Source organism: Alosa sapidissima, chromosome 9 (assembly GCF_018492685.1).
Source record: "Alosa sapidissima isolate fAloSap1 chromosome 9, fAloSap1.pri, whole genome shotgun sequence".
Taxonomy (NCBI): Eukaryota; Metazoa; Chordata; class Actinopteri; order Clupeiformes; family Clupeidae; genus Alosa; species Alosa sapidissima.
In genome coordinates, this window is record NC_055965.1 from 24,871,997 (window position 1) to 24,892,509 (window position 20,513).

Below are 20,513 nucleotides of genomic sequence, written 5' to 3' on the forward strand. Positions count from 1 at the left end.
TCTGTGTGTGGCCTACAGGGGGAGCTCTGCAGAATGGCGTGGGCTAATTGCGCCAGCGATTAGGGCAGAATATAAGCGGGTCCCGGGAGCCTGCTTCAAGATCTCTCTCTCGCTCTCTCTACGCTTCCGCTGATTGCCGGTTCCAGAGTTGCGGGGTGTTGTCGTTGCGGCCGGACGGGCTGCGCCCTGTTCGTTTCTTTTGGTTTTGCACTTCACCTCACTATGCTGACATACACTACAGTCTTGCTTTACTCTTCATTCACTGACTTTTGTACATAGTTCATTTATTTAATAAATATTTTCTTAATTTTGAGCAGCGTGTGGTCTCCCCTTTTATGTTGTGTTTGCCTTGAGCCGGGCAGGCACAACACTGTGTTTAATGTTGGAAAATGGCTTCGAAGGAGGAGTTATCCTGTCCTGTGTGTAAGGATATCCACAGGGACCCTGTGCTTCTAACCTGCACTCACAATATCTGTAAATTATGTCTGAAGCACTTCTGGAAAACCGATGGATCCAGAGAATGTCCAGTATGCAAGAGGAGGTCATCGAAGGAGGAGCCACCAGAGAACTTTGCCTTAAAAAACTCGTGTCAGATATATTTACATGGGAGAGATGTATCTACAAGTCATAAGGTAAGTTATGAGACATATACGACTATGTAATATGCTATACAGCCTAATAGTTAGACTATGAAATATACTATACAGCCTAAAATCTAGTCCATCATTATATACTGTACAGTTATTTACCACAGAGAAGTCAAAATCCCATTGACACGCTGTTATTACTGTAACTAAACACTAGTAGGGTGACATCACTTTCCTTTCCGTGTCTGTACAGAATCTTTTAAAGTTACAGCATTTGTTTGCTTTTCAGAAAATTGCATGGAGTATGGGAGATACTGTTGAAGTAACAAAGGAGTTACATTCAGGTTTGTAACATACGATGATGTGATGTGACTTTTTTTTAAAAGCACAGCTATTCATTTGAACACAACTGTATTTGTTTCTTACTTTCACTTTTTTTGTTTTGTTTCGGCTCACTCTCAGATGAATTAGCCACCCTGAGGATTGTGCTCCTTGGCCCAACCGGTTCAGGAAAGACTACGACCGCAAATGGCATTCTGGGAAGGGAGGCTTTTCCAGAGTTGCCAACAACAGTCTGTGAGGTCCGGAGTGGTGAAGTTCAGGGGAGGAACATTTGTTTGATTGATACCCCAGGGCTGACTGACACTGCAGAGGTCAAAAAGGAAATTCAGAGGTCTTGTTCTCTGGGTCCTTCTGTACCAACTGTCTTCCTGTTGTCCATTGACCTGACCAACACAAAGGAGTGGAAAGAGTGCAACAGGAAACACCATCCTGGGGAGAAACGCCTTTGTAGAGGATTTCTCCTTTGACTCTGTGACCAAAACCTGTCAGAAACAGTGTAGCAAGATTAATGGGCGACAAATTACACTGGTTGACACTCCAGGATTGTTTGGCACAAATGAGTCTGCAGACTTAAAAAGTGAGATAGAGAAGTGTGTTCAGTTGTCTGTTCCTGGCCCCCATGCCTTCCTGCTGGTGATCAGATTAGGGGTGAGATTCACAGAGGACGAGAGGAATGCAGTGGAGTGGATCCAGGAGAACTTTAGTGAGAGAGCGGCACAGTTCACCATGGTGCTGTTCACTCTTGGTGATATGTTGAAGGGGAAACCACTGGAGAGCAATCTAACTGCAGAGCACCCTGATAGAGAGCTGTAGGGGTAGATACCACACATGTAACAACACAGACAGGGACAAATCAGGTGGAAGAGCTGCTAAAGAAGATAGATACCATGGTGGAGGAGAATGGGAGAGAATATTACACAAACAAGATGTACCAGGTGGCTCAGGAAAAGATCAGAGAAGAGGAGAGGAAGAAACAGGAGGAGAGGAAGAAACAGGAGAAGAGGAAGAAACAGGAGGATGAGAGGATGAGACAGGAGTATGATGAAAAGATTGAAGAGTTCAGGAAGAAGACAGAAGATGCAGAGAGAAAAGCAAATGAAGAAAAGAAAAGAGCAGATGAAGCTGAGAGACAACTGAGACATTTAAAAATAGGAGCAGGAGTAGGAGTAGGATTAGGAGCAGCTGCAGCAGGAGGAGTAGGAGCACTAGTAGGAGCACTAGTAGGAGCAGCAGTAGGAGCAGCAGTAGCAAAAGTAACAGCAGCATCAGAAACAGGCAGAGAAAAGGATGAGTCACCAACTGATGTTGATTCACCAGTTTAATAATATCACTCAATCTAGTTAAATTGATTATGTTGATTTTAAGTTTTTTGTATTATTTGTATTCCGGTTTATATCACATTAAGTTGAACATATGTCACTGCCTATACCATCAAAGTACTTGGGGCAGTCAGTCATGACTTTACATTTTGCATCAACTTGATACTTAACTAATAATGATTAATTGTAAACACCCTGAAAGCAGCTTGATTCTTTTCACTTCATACACAGCACAGCCAATAAGATTGTAGGATATATTCAGGCTTTTTGCAGCATTAGTAACATGGCCAGAGATGAAATAAATGCTATTTTGAACCTTTCGTAGGCTATTTTAGGAGTTCATGAATTCTCAAGGATCATCTCATGGATGAATTTTTAAAAAATTAAAACTGCATTTTAGCAATATTTTTTTTGGTGTACAATTGCTGGATTTGCTTCTGTAGCAGTATTGATAGAAGCTGCAGGAGTACCAGGAGCAGCAACAGTAGTAGCAGCAGCGGCAGGAGCCGCAGGGGCAAAAGCAGCAGCAGAAGCAGCAGGAGTAAGACTAGGAGCTGGAGGACTAAGAGCTGGAGTAGCGAGACTAGCGGCAGGAGCAGGGGGAGCAGCAGCACTAGCAGCCGGGGCCCTAGCAGGAGTAGCGGCAGGAGGAGCAGGAGGAGCAGCAGAGACAGGAGGAGAACTAGTAGCACTAGCAGCTGGAGCAGCAGAAGTTGCAGAAGGAGAACCAAGAGTAGCAGCAAGAGTAGCAGCAGTGACAGGAGTAGCAGGAGTGGGAGTAGCAGGAGCAGTGGCTGGAGTACTAGCAGTGGTAGGAGCAGCAGCAGCAGTAATAGTGGGAGCAGTAACAGCAGCAATCGTTTCAGTAACAGCATTTTTTAGAAATAGATAGTTTTGAAAGAATCAGAGTGTTAGCCAGCTCCTGGGTTAATTCAAACTTTGTAGAATGTTCATAGAATTGTTTTACTTTAGCTGGACATTGATATGGTGTGGAAAATGTGTTGGGCCTGAGCATGTAGGCATTCATGAATTTTAGTGATGATGCTCGGCTGGATAATTCTTTAAAAACACATGCACACATCTGGCTACATTTTCAGAAACAAGCCAATCTGGTGCCACATTATCAATGGCCAAAAATGATGTCATGAATGTGTATTGGTTGATTAATCCAGTATGAAATAGCCAGCTCATCTATAATACACGTAGATAACATATAATAGGCTCATTTGACTTGATGCAGTGCTGCATAGATCTGACTAAAACTTGTAGAGGTGGAGCTCTACCTGTAAGATATATGACAGAATCCTACACGTGAGATAACTTTGTTTTTCAAGATAATTGATTGGTCAGTGGGCGGTAGTTTTACACGATGCATGAATCAGTGGATGAACCCTCTGTGCTGTCATCCATAGGTTTTCTGAAGAGCAGGTATAAAACTCAAAATAGGAGGCCAAGTTGTTATGCTAGCTTAAGATAACAAGGTAAGGTAACAGGCTGAGAGACAACTGATAAATCTTACCGGATATTATTAGCCCGGAAGGTGTCATTGCAAGATATTTTTTTATATCTTGAGAATGTGCGCTCATTTAAGTAAATTGTGGTCTCATTTTATTAGATTGTGCGCTGAATTTAGTATATCGTCTGCACATTTTACTATATTGTGCACAGAATTTACTAAATCATGCACACGTTTTACTAAATAGTGCGCTCATTTTGCAAAAACTAAAATGAGAGCACAATTAAGTAAAATGTATGCACAATTTACTAAAATGAGCACACTATTCAGGGAAAGAAAGATAAAAAATATATAAACAAATAGTTATTACACAGTGCTAATACAGCACACTGCATGTTTGTTTATAAAACCAAATTATTGAACCACTGCTGTTATTATATTGATTGATAGCTTTCCACATGTTCATGGGTTCAGAAGATGCGCTGTGCAGCTATTGTGAAATATTGTACATTTATTTGAGTGTTCATATATGTGTAAATAAAATTATTTTGTATTTGAAACAAATGGATTATTTTCTACTCTTTCACTTCCCTTACAAGAAATACCTGTGATAGTTCTACAGTTTTTTCTGAAGTACAATAAAAGTAATAATTTAGTGCAGGGGCTCCATCTACACCGTTGTGTTTGACTTTAAACGGCTTGTGAGCTTTAACATCAGTAAGCATTCATTCAGTATAATCCAGTTGTAATGCTAACTAAGGATAATAATGCAAAAACGTAATGCAAAAACGTTTTATATCCATGATGGCCTTGAAGTATTGAGTTAGTGAATTAGCTTAACATTGTGTGCTGATAACCTGCAACCGTAGACGGTAAAAGAAAGCAGCTGTAGCCTAGCCTACAACTTCTGTAATTGCTGCGTGCGTGCACTGTTCTCTCTCCTGCACAAACAAAAGGTGTGCATGCGTATAATTCTGCATTAAGTTGCTTTAGATAATGTGTTTACTTTACAGAAAATTGTAAATAGCCTACTGTCATGCAGTTAATGGGATACTGTGAAGAGTTGGGAAGTTATGGTAGGCAAACTTGGTGTGAATACACACATAAAAGGAAATTCTCTCTCGTCGTTGAGAATGTTAGTACAGCGGGTAAGGCCAGATTTTTACCTGAATCGTTCAGTTTTTGCAGAAAGCACGAAACTTGGTACAGTTATAGTACTACCCCTAGTGATCAAAAATTGAAATGGACCCCAACACATAGCGCCCCCTAGTGGCTCCTATATTGACTTCAAATATGGCCACCAAAATATGCCCTTTTTTCTACATTTAATAGAATATATATATATATATATATATATATATATATATATATATATATATATATATATATAATGCTATGCAGCTTTTAGCACATAATATGATATGTCTATAGCCATCTTTCAGCATTATGAAATACATTATGTGACTCATGCATAATTAAAATGGCAGACATGTTGGATTTTAAGGAAGTAACCATAAATTCTGACACAGAGTCAAAAACTGTGGTGCATTTAGGCTATGTGTGAAGTTTTAAATGTGTGACTAAACCCTGCACTTGCCTGGGCTCAATCCTTCTAATTTGCCCCCTAGAGGCTGGCACGCTAGCAAGGAGCCTAAAACCCATGGATGCTAGCGTCTGTCAAGTCTCTTAAAGAAACATATGCTGCTTCGGTCACAGACAGAAAAGCAGTTTCAGTAGAATGACTCTTGAAAAAACAGACTGCATAGGGTCTAGCAGGTTGTTATGATGTAGTAAGTCCAAGACTGATACATATTCCATCTTAATCCTTCTTGACTGATTTTTCACTAGTTTCACATTTGGCTTGGGTCAGTGTCACTACTGGTAGCATAAGCCAGTACCTGGAGCCTACAAAGGTTGCACAGGTAGTCCAACTCCTCCAGTATGGCACACCAATACGTTCCATTGCCAGAAGGATTGCTGTGTCTCCCAGAGCAGTCTCAAGAGCATGGAGGAGATTCCAGGAGACAGTTGCTCTAGGAGAGCTGGGCAGGATGGTAGAGGGTCCCTAACCCAACAGCAGGACCTGTATCTGCTCCTTTGTGCAACAACAAACAGTAGGAGCCCTGCCAGAGCCCTACAAAATGACTTCTTCCAGGCCGCTGGTGTGAATGTCTCTGACCACACTGTCAGAAACAGACTTTATGAAGGTGGCCTGAGGGCCCGATGGCCTCTGGAAGGACCTATGCTCACTGCCCAGCACCGTGCAGCTCAATTAGCATTTGCCATAGAATACACAATTGGCAGGTTCACCACTGACACCCTGTGCTTTTCACAAATGAGACCAGGTTCACCCTGAGCACATGTGACGTCTGAATATGTCTTGGAGAATGCAATGCTGCCTGCAACATCATTCAGCATGACTGGTTTGGTGGTGGGCCAGTGATGGTCTGGGTAGGGATATCCTTGGAAAGACACATTTTTTCACTTAGATTTTTGGGGGGTCTTTGAATTCAGTCCTCTGTGGATTGGTAATTTTCATTCCCAAATAACGAAGTTGCATCCTTTCATTCCTAACATATTACCCAGTCCATATCAGTTTAAATCTTACCTCACAGGACGCTTCTTTAACATAACATGGCTTGGACAGCTGTCAGCACCTCACCATCTCACCACAGGGGTCCCCCAGGGCTCAGTACTGGGCCCCCTTCTCTTTGTTATCCACACCACTTCTTTGGGACAGATTATCCGTTCGCACAGCTTCTCAAACCACTGCTATGCAGACGAGACACAGCTCTATCTGTTCTTTCCACTTGATGACCCCTTGGTCTCGGCACGGATCTCGGATTGCCTCTCAGACATATCTACATGGATGAAGACACACTCACCTCCCAGCTAAACCTACTATACATCATGACATCAACATCAAAATTGACTCTCTGTCTGTTGCACCTACCAGGGCTGCAAGAAATTTAGGAGTCGTTCTCGACACCCAACTAACCTTCTTTGATCATGTTGCCTCGGTCGCCCGGTCATCCGTTTCACACTCTACAACATATGGAAAATCAGGAGACTTGACTCAAGATGCTACCCAACTCCTGGCACAGGCAAGTCACAGTGAAACCCCTTCAGATGATCCAGAACGCGCCGGCGCGGTCTACAATCAACACAAAAGGGCACATGTTACCCCGCTGCTCATCAAGCCACACTGGCTACTATGGCCGCCCACATCAAATTCAAGTCTCTAACGCTTGCCTACAAAGTAGTCTCCAGTTCTGGCATGGGCATACCTCCCATCTGTTGCGCTCCTCAGACAAATGACGCGCCACGCTAAGGTCAATCCAAACTTTTACCAGTTCCTACTAGAGCAAGGGCATCCCTCTCCATCTTCAAAAAAACTCCTGAAGACCCAACTCCAGAGAATATCTCATCTCGTAGCACAACTTACAACTAGATAATTCTAGCACTTACCACCTGACTAAAACTGACACTTGACTGTATAAAAACGGCACTCACTGATGCACCTTTTCCTATTGTTCTACAATTGTTGAGAGAATTGTTTTAAATTGTTCTACAATTGTTGAGAGAATTGTTTTAAAAGCTTTAAACTGTTTACCAGGTTGTAAGTCGCTTTGGTTAAAAATGCGTCAGCCAAATGAAATGTAATGTAGATGTCCAGCATTATGTTTTTTCCCCATTGAGATCTGATGTGTTTCATTTTTTAAAGTGTATAATTTTTTCAGCAGTAAGAGTTTGCTCAGAAGGTATCAAGGTTTGCTCAGAAAGAGATTCTGGCTTATTTTCTTACACGGTGGCCATATTGGAATCTTACCAGATTATATTTGATGCCTCATATATTATTGAGGTTGTGATAAAATGACTTTTCAAACTTTGAAAATGTTTTTGAATGATATTTCTATCATGAATAACAATAGATATGGTCTATATTTTCACATTTGGTATCCGCCATATTGGATTTCAAAATGGTCAACATCAGGTTTGTTTGTAAATAATGTCAATAGCTTCCTTGACCCTAAAAGTTAAGTGTTAGAACTTAAAAGACATTTTTATCTTGCTTAATTTTGAAGTTGTATCAACAATTCTATTAGGAATGGTGGCCATATTTGAATTCAAGATGGTGGCCACTAGGGGGCGCTATGTGCTGGGGTCCATTTCAATTTTTGATCACTAGGGGTAGTAGTATAACTGTGCCAAGTTTCATGCTTTCTGCAAAAACTGAACGATTCCGGTGCTTAGCCGCTGTACTATGTTGACATGGTACATACTGTGCAAACGGCCGTACACCAGGCGTGCCTGATTTTGTTGAGGACATCCCTAACCAGGCCGTAGCCTACGACATGAGTTTTAAAAAAATGCATGCGAACTAAACTAAATTTAATTCGCAATAATGTCACGTTTTTACATGGCATAGGTCTATATGCAGTTGTTTGATTGCACGCATGTTTGCATTTTGCAAGGTCTATTTTCTTACGTCTGTCTGTCCCACCTTCAACACTTTTACATATTGCCTTCAGCGCTGCGCAGCCTCAGGTCAGCTCACTTCACTTGATCAGTTCTTGGCGAACGGTAGTGTCACACGAAGGTAGCTAAACTGCTAGAATGAGCAACAAAAAACAAGCATCTTTAGCAGGCAAGTCACTGGCCAGAGTGTTTGAGTTGCGAGAGCCGCTGCAGAGATTTCTTACAGAAAAAAAGTCACCGTTAGCTGCACATTTTAGTGTTGAGGACTGGGTGTCAAAACTCGCTTACCTGTGTGACATATTCGGGTTGCTTAATGACCTCAACCTGTCACTCCAGGGGAGAATGACGACTGCATTTAAAGCAAGCTTGATTTGTGGGGACGACGAGTGGACCGGGGTGTATTTGATATGTTCCAAACAGTAGTGGGGGTTTTGGGAGAGACTGAGGAAGGGCCCTTTCTCTCGCAGCTGGTGCGCGATCACTTGTTGCGCTTTCAAATGAGTTTGAGTGTTACTTCCCATCCTCCAAAGATCCACGGCAAACCAATGAGTGGGTCCGCAACCCATTTGTCAATATCCCGAATAGTCCTAACTTGTCAGCGCAGGAGGAAGAGCAGTTGATCGAAATTGCAAATGACGGTGGTCTTAAGAGTGTGTATAAGGAAACCTCTCTGGCGGGTTTTTGAATCAAAACCAAAGCAGAATATCCCGAGATAGCCGTAAAAGCGCTGAAAACGTTTCCCACCACGTATCTATGCGAGGCCGGGTTTTCGGCAATGACTGCAACTAAGACCACCAAATTGCGCAATCGACTGGACATTTCAAACACACTGAGGGTGTCACTGTCTTCCATCACCCCCAGATGGAAGCTTCTTGTTGCAGGGAAACAAGCAGGGCTCACACTGATTATATTCGTAATGCACGTTTAGTTCCCATGTTTTGTTCCCATATTTTGTTAAGCATGTTCACACTTTAGCTTCAAGTTGTTCAATATTCATAGTTCATATTGTTCAATTTTCACTTCTTCAAGTTCACGTTTTTCACAAGAGATCGTTACCTTCACTGTTCATACATAACTGGAGCTAGTTCTTTTCAAGTAATGCATGCACAACACATATGGAACATGGAACATGGAACCCCCCCCCCCCCCGCCGGTCCGTGAAAAAAAAATAGGAAACAAACCGGTCCATGGTACATAAAAGGTTGGGGACCCCTGCTATATGCAGTGCAAAGGTGTTTTTCATGTTCAAAGTGTAGCATTTCCTGCATAGGAATCTCACATTCTCTTTCAATATAGTTCACTATAGTGCATTTTTGACATAACATTTATTTTTCATTTCCTTTTAACTTTATTTTGAATGCAATCATAGCAAATCTATTGTTGTTCAGCAAGCATGAGAACCTAAACCAAAAGGTTAACAGAGGACTCTCTGTAGCTTGCCGGTTAAACAGGTTTTCACCGCATGTGCTGACACGCTCTTTAGCACAAATGTGTCTCCAACGTGCTTGTGTGCATGTGTATTGCACAGGGTATGTTGATTTGATGGACATGATCATGGAGAAAGTCTTTGTTGACCCGTCAACAAAGTCAACAGGTTTTATAATGTATGTCTAATTTGGATTCAGTGAATCCTTCAATACTGTATTTTTATGTACAGTGGTAAATAAATGTTTATTGCATGTGTAAAATGCTTCATGTGAATGTGTCATTTCCAGTTTGCTAAGGAAATACTTGGCTATAAGTTCAAGAAAAAATTCTGAAATAGAGGCTTTGGCAGACTATATTTGCTTTATTATGTTGTATGAAAAGTGAATGTAAGTAGGTTATTATAGATAACTCACTGTACTCTATTCCCCGTAACTGTAAAGGACTGTAGTCAGCCCTGTAAATGTTGCATGCATTCTGCAGTGACAACACATTTAGACCGTCCAGGTTTAGAACCTGTTTGCCTATCATACATGGAGGCCTTTCATCCAGCTCCTCGGTGTGTACAGACTAATACGAATGCATGTGTTTAATAGGCTGCGTAATTTCGTGCGAATATTTCGTCCGAAAAATCGGACTCGGTGTGACATTTGTAAATTCTCCTTTCTCCTTTCTCCTGTTAAGACACAAACACTAATGTGTCCCTGAGGGAGAAAGTGTGTATTAGTGTGTATAAGGAGTGTGTGTATAAGGAGTCAGAAAATCAATGTTTGCATTTGCCCAGATGTCTATGTGGCCATGTTGATTTTTGTTTTTAGACTTTAAAGGAACCATATGTAAGATTGTGGCCAAAACTGATACTGCAATCACTTTCAAAATACTGAAGAGCGGTGTATCCCCCCCCCGACTCGAGGTTGCCAACCCTGATGGCGAAACACTACTGACTTTGTGATTAGTAGATAGGTGGAGGGTGGTGCATCAGGCCAAAACACAACATGACATGACAAAACACAACATCAACATCAGTTGAGGGCTGCAACTTCACTTTTTAAATGACAATATCCTGGCCGGACTACTGTTGTCAGTGATATAAGTATTTGAAATGAACATGATTTCTTAATGTCTAGTGACATATTAGGGCCATTTTATGATTAATTGAAATATTTTTCTTACATACGGTTCCTTTAATTTGTAATATCTCGGCTACTGAATGAGCTGGAAAGTTGGAATTTTAATAGCTAAACCCACATTGTCAGGGTCAGGGAATCCAATGGTGATAGTTACAAAGCTACATTTCAAGTGAGAAAGCAAAAAAATTTAATGTAAATGTAAATGTAATTCTACAATTGTATGACTTGTTTAAATTGTTGTAGCTAAGACCCTGTTTACACAACAACGGTTGCGGGTAAAAAACGACAAAATATTTTATCAGATGTGGGAAGATTCTATGGGGAAAAGTTCCAGTTCTACCAATTTATAAGTATAAGAAATAAGTGAGCTCCTTAGGAACTGTGACATGGTATTGAGAAAGATTTGTGATTTATCCTGTTTGTGATTAGTCCTGTTGTTTGTTGTGTCTGGACTTGTCATTACTGTAAATACTATTCTGTTTTTCCTGTCTTGTCATTATTATACACTTTTTCTGTTATTCTTATTTTACATTTGCTCTCACGAGGCTTCCTTGAAAAATAGTTTACAGTAAGATCTTACTGGGACTCTGCTTTACTGCTTGGTAAGTGAAGGATGAAATCCTTGAGCGGGGGTATTTGAACATGGTAAAAACACATATTATTTGGTTGTCTCAAATATCTGAGTTCATTGAGATCATTGAGTGCCACAACTTGTTTCATTTCTTGTTTCAACAACTGGTTTGTTTCACAAAAAGGCATAGCTTCTCAAAGGGAGACATATTTGCTGTGGTCTAGTTGCTTTTGATCTGCCAGTGTATTTTAGTTAGAAGTTAGACACACAAAGTGGGCAGAGTCAGGCCGAAGTTAATTAATAAAAGGTTGATAGATACATCCGAATTTTACACTGGTTGCATGTGATTTGTTTATTCAATTTAACTTCTCATCTAAGGTCTTGCCCATTTCCTAGTCCCCAACTTCCTGCTACTTATATCGCTGCCAAACTCTAGCCCTTAGTTATTGTTACTTGTGCTGTCTGCATGAGACCTACAGGCTAGGTAATTCAGCTTTACCACTAAAAGAATCTCTTAAAATCTTACAAAAATGTCAGGAGATAGAGGTAAGAATCACATTTATTTATTGCTTTTATGTTTATTAAACATTACATTATGTGTAGTTAACAATTAAAAAAGTCATGTTAGAAGCTGAAAATTCCACAAGTGTAATCATATTGTTAAAATTGTCATTATTTATCATTTCAAATATTTGATTATGTTTCAGACCATAGGGGTATTATTTCACAAAATCTTTATAAGTGATTAAGTTGGGATATTTTGGTTTTCCTGGCCTTGACTTGGTTTCAGAAAAGTGAAACACATACGTTATCATGGGGATTTATTCTGAGCAGCTAGCCTGGTCCCGACTAATTTGAATGTTAATTATGTTGTATTATTGGTTCAGCCAGCTGTCACCCCGATGCCTCCATGTGATTTATTAAGAGCTTAATTCCATGTATGTATACTATTTGCTATAGTCATTTGCTTGCAAAACACCTCAGATAGTCTACATAATGACAGGGCTATAATTTTATCGTTGCTTCTTTTGTTGATTGGCATTTGATGATTGAAAATGGAGGGCATTTTTAATGAAGTGGTGTGCTCTTTTCTTAATAACATTGCGTGCCTGGATGAGGAAGCACTCACTCGTGGGTGAATACGGAAATATGCATTCAGTTGGCATTCAGATGCATACTCTTGCTGTTTTACAGAAACAGCCATGTTTCTCCATTCAAAAAAAAGGAAAACTTATCTTCCTTATTAGTCTATTTGAAAAGCTGTTTGTCACTTTGTGTAAATAACACTATTTTTCTGCATCTTTTTTTATTCCAACCATGGGTTCTTTTGAGGAAAAAACGAAAATGTGCAAATATTCTGAATTACTTACACCTTGCTTAATCTAGTCACTCCTACTCATCCTGGACTGAGGTTAATGAAACCTGTTGAGCTAGAATGACCAGACAATGCTTTTGTGAAATACCCCTCAGATGTACCAACCAACATAAACAAAATATCACAACGCTGCATTGATCGGTTCCTTACGTTAGTTAGCTGATACTTTCCGTTCTTCACATTAGCAGAGACTTTTCTGTGTTCTTTTTTTCGTGCACAGACTGGCACAGACCTAATACAGGGGCCAATGAGATTTCAAGTAGGGCCAGGGCCCCTGTGGCCCTACTCCTAAAAAACGCCCCTGCAGACAAAGCCTCGCTTTATCTGTTATCTTGGATGTCTTCATTCTGATTTTTTGAAATACCCCTCAGATGTACTGTACCAACCACCATAAACAAAATATTTGTGACCCTCCATGGCAATTCAATCACCTGGGTCTTTCTAATTAATTTCCATTTCAAAGTATCTGTGGTTTTGAACATTTAACCGGAAACCCTTTAGAAGCAGATTGAAAGGGTCTGTATCTCTTGAATTTTGTCGAGGAGGAGCACATTTAGTGCAGTGCTACTGTATATGTTCTGTTAAATTATTCAATACATGCATCTCAATTGGTAACATTCTCCTTCCAGCCCCTTTAATTGGTCAAAACAGGTATAGTCAACTAAACACTGGAGATGATGGTAAGTGGAACATTATAAATGTGTTGTTTTTGTTGTTGTTGTAGTAGACATACCTTCTAACCAAGTGGTATTAATCTTGTATTAAAGGAACCATATGTAAGATTGTGGCCAAAACTGGTACTGCAATCACTTTCAAAATACTGAAGAGCGGTGTATCCCCTCCCCCTTGACTCGAGGTTGCCAACCCTGATGGCGAAACACTGCTGACTTCGTGATTAGTAGATAGGTGGAGGGTGGCGCATCAGGCCAAAACACAACATGACATGACAAAACACAACATCAGTTGAGGGCTGCAACTTCACTTTTTAAATGACAATATCCTGGCCGGACTACTGTTGTCAGTGATATAAGTATTTGAAATGAACATGATTTCTTAATGTCTAGTGACATATCAGGGCCATTTTATGATTAATTGAAATATTTTTCTTACATACGGTTCCTTTAAAATGAAATTCTATTAATTAGAGAATATTCTCATTCTATTGTATACAGTATCTAAATCTATTTGGTATTGTTTTAAGCATAAAAATACTTAGGCTAGCACTCTCTCGAAAGATCATTTTGACTTAATTGAATTATAGTTTGACTTATTTTAAGAAGTCTCATCCAGACAAATTTGTTCAATAAGTTAACTGGTAAATGTACTAGTTTTCATGATGAAATGTCTTAAAACTAGATGCACCACAGTCAGTTTGTGTGTGTGTGTGTGTGTGTGTGTGTGTGTGTGTGTGTGTGTGTGTGCGTGTGTGTGCATGCATTTATATTTGTGTGTGTTTGAGTGTGGGTGCATGTGTGTGTGTCTGTGTGTTTATGTGTGTGTGTGTGTATGTGTGTCTGTGCATCTGTGCATACATCCGTTTGAGGGTGTGTTTATATATGTGTGTGTGCATGTATGTGTGTCTGTGCGTGCGGGTGTGTGCAACCCTTTGCTCAACACCATCATCTACAGGCAGATTGGTGTACAGTCCCCCCCCCCCCCCCCCCATATAGGGACCAAAAATTAGGTAGACAGGAATAACAAGAAGAAAACTTAAGAAGAACAATACTGTGCTGCTTTCAACAAGCGCACTAATACATACAAATAAATATAGTCAGCACATCCATGAAGGAGAAGCCCATTCTCAAAGTACAGTATAGCAGATGTTGGATTAGGGTCAGCCTCAACTTCTGGACTAATTAATTAATTTTGATCTGCTCACTTGGAGGAACCAAATAGGTGGGCGCACAGCACAATAAAACTCTGATGTAAAGCTAAGTAGGCTGTATATGTAGTGTGACATATAGGACTTCAGCCACTACAGTATGCTGCAGTTTGTCTTTCAGACAGACGTGGTGCAATAGGTGCTTCTGTGGTGTATCCCACCCGAGGTTCTCCCCATAGTGAGATATGTGAATGTCTGAAAGAAAAAAATGTTGTGTTCTATTTGCCATAGAAATTAAATGGTTATTACAAGATAGCAAAATACTCGGTGATGATGATGATGATGATGATGTTTTGATTTGATTTGATTTAAAATACTTACAAGTACATTTATATGTATAAAGTAAAATTTAGTTTGATGGACTATAATAATGGTGTTGACATGTAATTATTTTATATTTGAATGCTGACAGAGCCAGTGACCCTTGATGACCTAAAGATTGTGCTGGTGGGGAAGACTTCAGAAGGAAAAAGTGCAACAGGAAACACCATTCTGGGGAGGAAGGCATTTGTATCTAAGAATTCTGCTGAATCTGTAACAAGGGTGTGCAGGGAAGAGAAGTTTCAGTATAGGGGCAAATCGGTCTTAATTATTGACACACCAGGTGTTCATGACACTGTTTCCACTGCTGAGGAATTAGAAAATGAGTTGAAAAGAATGATGTTAGTTCCTGGTACTCGCATTTTCCTTTTGGTGATAAGTTTGAAAGGGGCATTCACAGCTGAAGACATGAATACAGTGAATTGGATTGTTGACCATTTTGGAGAGGGGGCATTTAATAATTCAATCATACTCTTTACCCATTTTGACTGTCTTGAAGACCAAACTTTAGAGGAATACATTGAAGAAAGTGCTAGAATTAAAATGCTAGTTGAGAGGTTTGATGGGAAGTACCATGCCTTTAACAATAAAGACACATCCAGTACCCAGGTTGAAAATCTGATGAAGAAGATTGAAAGCATGCTGGAGGCAAACAATGAAAAGAGAGTCAAGTACTCTGAGGCTTCATTCAAGGAGGCTGAGAAAGAAACAGTTTTTGCCAAGAAACTTGAAAAAGCAAAAGACGTAGCCCTTAAAGCAGCCACAGGAGTAGGAGTTGGAGCAACAGTAGCTGGAGGGGTAGTGGTTGGAGTAGTGGCAGAGGCTGTGATTCTACCAGCAGCACTCATTGCAGGTGGTGCATTAATGGCTGTTGGTGCAGGGGCAGGAGCTATTGCAAGACACGTTAAGCAAAGGGACCAACAGAGCAACAATATTTACAGGACTCGTACAAATTTGTTTGCACAAAATCCTTAAGAATTGGTTATCAGGGAGATATATGCATTAAACGCTAGGATATTTTTAAACACTAAAACTGGTGAATCATTACCATCAGTACTATAGACTAGTAAAATGCGCATTTTATCCCTGACATTTTGAATTTCCCCTTGGGGATCAAAGTATCTATCTATCTATCTATCTTTCTATCTATCTAAATAATTGCATCACAACACAGAAGTTGTGTGTTTTTTTATACATTGTTTCATATTATATTAAATAAGTAAGCCTACATTCCAGGATACATTGTAAAAGACAACATAGTTTTGCATGCTTAATACACTTGCAATCTTAATATAAATGGTCAGTCAAGTCACTGGACTGAGCAAACAGATTTTTTGTGTTATTGTGTTTCTGTCTCTGTGTGTGTCTCTCTGTGTGTTTGTGTGGTGGGGCAGCTGGGCAAAAACAAACATTCTGTGCTCTATCTTACTTCTGGCGCAACGTGGCGTCAAGCGTGACGCAAGTCTTGTTCCTATCTTACACCCAAGGCCAGTGGCGCCACCAGCCATAATCCTGTACGCACTGTGCGTATCAATTTTTCAACGCTTTATTCATGAAATCATTCAATATTACAACAATAAAAATAGCTTGTGTACTGTCTTAATAGAAACACGCTTTGCACACAAATGATAGCCTATGTTTAGGGCAAAGAGAATGTACATCTCAACACAAGGATACATTAGAGGATGATGATTGGTGTAAACTTTGTCACGACATGATAAGAAGTTCTGCCGCTTAAAAATGCAACATTCCATTCAGTCATAAATCATTCAAGCGTAGTGCTCGTCATGAAGAGAAAACAGCAGCTTAATATTTTTTAGGTGTTTAACAGTAATAGGCGCACTCTGTTCTAAGCAGTTATGCTAAAGGCAGTGAGATTAGGCATTGCATCCTACAGTCACTCTGTTTGGAACATTGCAGTTCAGGTTTCAAGATTGATAAGATTCAGTTAATGCGTAGAGTATTGATCTTCTCAAACTTTGGGACAAACTTTGGGACCCCCCCCCCCCCCCCCCCCCAAATTTGGTCTCTGCATTTATCACAATCCGTGAATTAGTGAAACACACTCAGCACTCAGTGAACACACAGTGAGGTGAAGCACACACTAATCCCGACGCAGTGAGCTGCCTGCTACAGCGGTGCTGTAGCAAGATTACTTCCGCATTATAAGGAGATTGTCGGTTGTTGGGTGAGATTGTCGGTTGTTGGGTGAGACTACTCAACGTTGTTGGAAAAGCAGAGTTTGTGATGTATAACAAACGAATGATCATCATCACGTTTTATGAAATTAATTAAAATCTTCATAAATCCAGACTGAGTTTGCCACATTTAGCCTAAATAATCAGATAGCTTGCAGACAAGAAATCCGTTATCACGTAGCATAGGCTACTATTTTTTGGTAGGCATTAGGCAAACTAAGCTAGGCTACATGACTGCTGATAGTTTCTCACATTTCGTTTTAGCAAGAAGAATGAATGATGGAAGTAATGCATCACATTAATTATTATGGCCGCCGCGCAGCGAAGGATTAGTTAAAAGGTTAAAAAAAGGTTTAGTCAGATTTTTTTTTTTTCTTTTTCGCATGTCCAAATTTCCGTCAAGGATTCCCGGGAAGTGTAGGATCATTATGACACCTGGGGGGCCTTACAATAAAATAATTTATGTGTACATTTAGTGACCGTACACCAACAAGGACTCCCGGGACACTGAAAGACTGGGGTACACGAAACTTGGTGGGCATGTAACCCCACATGGATAGCATGGAACCATCATTTTTTTTTTTGATCTGTAGCCGGACTGAACCCCCCGAAAGGAGGGTAGGGCAGACACAGTTTTCTGTGAATATCTTGAGAACCGTAGGGCCTAGGATGACCAATGTTTTCCGTATGTTTGCCTCCAGGGGTCATCTTAACCCATTCCATGTGCACACATATGCATAAACAGATACACACGCACACACATACATTCACAGTAATCATAGTAGACATATGTATGCACAGTAGACATATGTATGCATGCATGCACATGCACAAACACAGACACACACACACAAGCATGCACACACACACACACAAACATAAACATGTACATGCACACAAGAATTTCTCAGAATTATGAACAGGCAAGATGGGGGTGGGGTTGTATAAAATGAATTTTACATGTGAAATCTATGAACTAATCATGTTTTACTAGACTTGTCTAGCAGATATCAGTGAGAATTGAGTGTGGATAATGCAATTTAGTGAGACAGTTAGAATCATATAGGCCTTTCAGCGTGATTTATTTTTGTGGAAAAAATGTGCTGGACTGGGCGGCGGTCATATTTTGTACCGCTTTGCGGTACATCTAGTTTTTTTTTTCTTTTTCGCATGGCCACATTTCCGTCAAGGATTCCTGGGACACTGAAAGACCGGGGTACACGAAACTTAGTGGGCATGTAGCCCCACATGGATAGCATGGAACCATCGTTTTTCGTTTTGATCTGTAGCCCCCCCACTGGACTGGACCCCCCGAAAGGAGGGTAGAGCAGACACAGTTTTCTGTGAATATCTCGAGAACCGTAGGGTTTAGGAGGACCACCTTTTTTGTATGTTGATCTTAAGGGGCCATGTCAACCCATCCCATTACCACTCATTTCATGTATAGTGCCACCTAGTTAAAAATTAAAAATAAAATAATTAGATGTTTTAATCACAATATCTCTGGCTGACATAGTCAAAACTGCATGAAATTATATAAACTGTAGAATCATTATGACACCCTCCGAATGCATGCCAAGTTTCGTGAATTTTCGTTCATGGGGGGCCATACAATAAAATAATTGATGTGTACATTTAGTGACCGAACACCAACAGAGTTTTCTGTGAATATCTTGAGATATTGCACACACACACAAGCACATGCATGCACACCCACACACACATAAACATAAACATGTACACGCACACAATTCAAGAATTTCTAATAATTATAAACAGGCAAGATGGGGGTGGGGTTGTATAAAATGTATTTTACATGTGAAATCTATGAACTAAATCATGTTTTGGTACTTGTTGTCTAGCATATACCAGTGAGAATTGAGTGTGCATAATGCAATTTAGTGAGACAGAATCATATATGCCTTTCAGCGTGACTTATTTTTGTGGAAAAAATGTGCTGGACTGGGCGGCGGTCATATTTTGTACCGCTCTGTGGTACATCTAGTTTTGCAGTCACTTCGTCTGTTTTCATAAGCCAGAAGGATCGATATACATGGTACCAATGGATAGCCCTGAGTCTCCTCTTTCATCTGATATGCTTGCCATATCTATGCGATCACAGGTTCGCGAGTAATTCAAACGAGAGTAATGGGTTCGCAGGTGAACACAGAGAAGTATAGACTCTAAACATGATGCAATTTGAATGCAATTTCATGATTTTCATACTTGATCGTACAGACAAGTGTGTAGTCTCTTTGGAAAGCCCCACTCACAACAGTTCCGGAGCAATGTAACAGAGAAGAAAGGGTGTGTTTTTTGACGCACTTTGCGTCAATCGGGTTCTAAGGGTTAAAACAACCCTTAATGTTCACTTTTAAAACTGTGCAACTTACCGAATGGTTAGTGATGTTCGTTGATGTTCCAATGCGAGACCTTGTTTTACTGTCTATGCTTCAGACTCAAATATTCCCCTAGTCCCCTATTTTGCACCCTGGTGCATGCCGTAAAACTCGTTTTCCACCCAGCGCAAAGTTTATTTTCTTATTTTGCACGTCTATTTTTTAAACAATGCGTCCAGGGGTGTGGTAATTAATAACCTAGGGAATGGCCTAGTAGCCTGGGTTTTCCCATGCTGCTAGGCAGCCTGGATTCTACGGACTTCATTTTCACCTCAACGAAGGAACCAATCACAGAACGGAGGGAGGGCAGCAAGACGATGACGACACATCAAAGCCGCTATGAGCTACGTACAGACGCATTTGATAGACATTCGTAGCGCCCAATAAACGGCACTGGGCATTTGTAAACCACGTTTCAAATACGAGAAAATTAATGTCTAGTTCCCAGACCCTGTCTCAATGAAATGAGGTCTGACGTTAGCCAGGCTAGTGGCCTAGCGCATTGTCTAAAAATCTCTATTGTACACTACCAAAAACGCATTACGCCACTGAAACATAATATCGGTGTGGTCTCCCAATGTCATTCCTGCCTTGAGCCAGGTAGTTTTGACATTTGGGGGCTCGTTTAGCTATTTGATCCTGAAAATTGGAAGTAGTCTACTTGAATTCCTGGGTAGATGTGTAGCACTTTTTGTGAATGGAAGTGGGCGTAGGCCTGGTAGTAGTAGTTTGGGCCTACCGGCTTTTCGCTAGTGTTTGTTTTTGGGAGTTCCACACACCTATTTTTTTCCAATTGACACGCCCATAAACACAATGTTCAATTGAACTGTAGCGCATGCCGAACAATTTATCATTGCCTTGGGTGTAAGATAGGAGCAAGACTTGCATGCATGCCCACTTCTTTTAATGCTACACTCTAGATAGACCCCTCAACCTAGCCATTCACATACTGTACATATTTAGGTCAAGAGTGGCGTGTTGGGTGAAGGTCTGGGGGCGAGGTGTGGTGGGTCGTGGTAGTGGGGGATG

General features: G+C 40.5%; 2 protein-coding genes across 4 annotated transcripts in view; both read left to right on the forward strand.

Moving 5' to 3' along the window:
- Window positions 1–389: 389 nt before the first annotated feature.
- Window positions 390–20,513, forward strand: part of LOC121719458 (GTPase IMAP family member 8-like) — a 130,188-nt gene continuing 110,064 nt past the window's right edge. For all 3 annotated transcript variants that reach the window (XM_042105110.1, XM_042105111.1, XM_042105112.1), the window contains exons 1-2: window positions 390–632; window positions 877–931. In XM_042105110.1, coding sequence (XP_041961044.1) covers window positions 390–632; window positions 877–931 — 298 coding nt within the window. The remainder of the gene's footprint in view (window positions 633–876; window positions 932–20,513) is intronic.
- On the forward strand, window positions 11,767–16,217 carry LOC121719558 (GTPase IMAP family member 8-like). Its single transcript, XM_042105299.1, has 3 exons — window positions 11,767–11,855; window positions 13,314–13,364; window positions 14,979–16,217. Exons 1-3 carry the CDS (start codon window positions 11,840–11,842, stop codon window positions 15,860–15,862), a joined length of 951 nt encoding a protein of 316 aa, XP_041961233.1. The 5' UTR covers window positions 11,767–11,839; the 3' UTR covers window positions 15,863–16,217.

Bases quoted from the DNA above. Each gene is read 5' to 3' on its own strand.
- LOC121719558 (XM_042105299.1), top strand. The intron at 13,365-14,978 runs GTAAGTGGAACA...GAATGCTGACAG, and splicing joins ACTAAACACTGGAGATGATG to AGCCAGTGACCCTTGATGAC.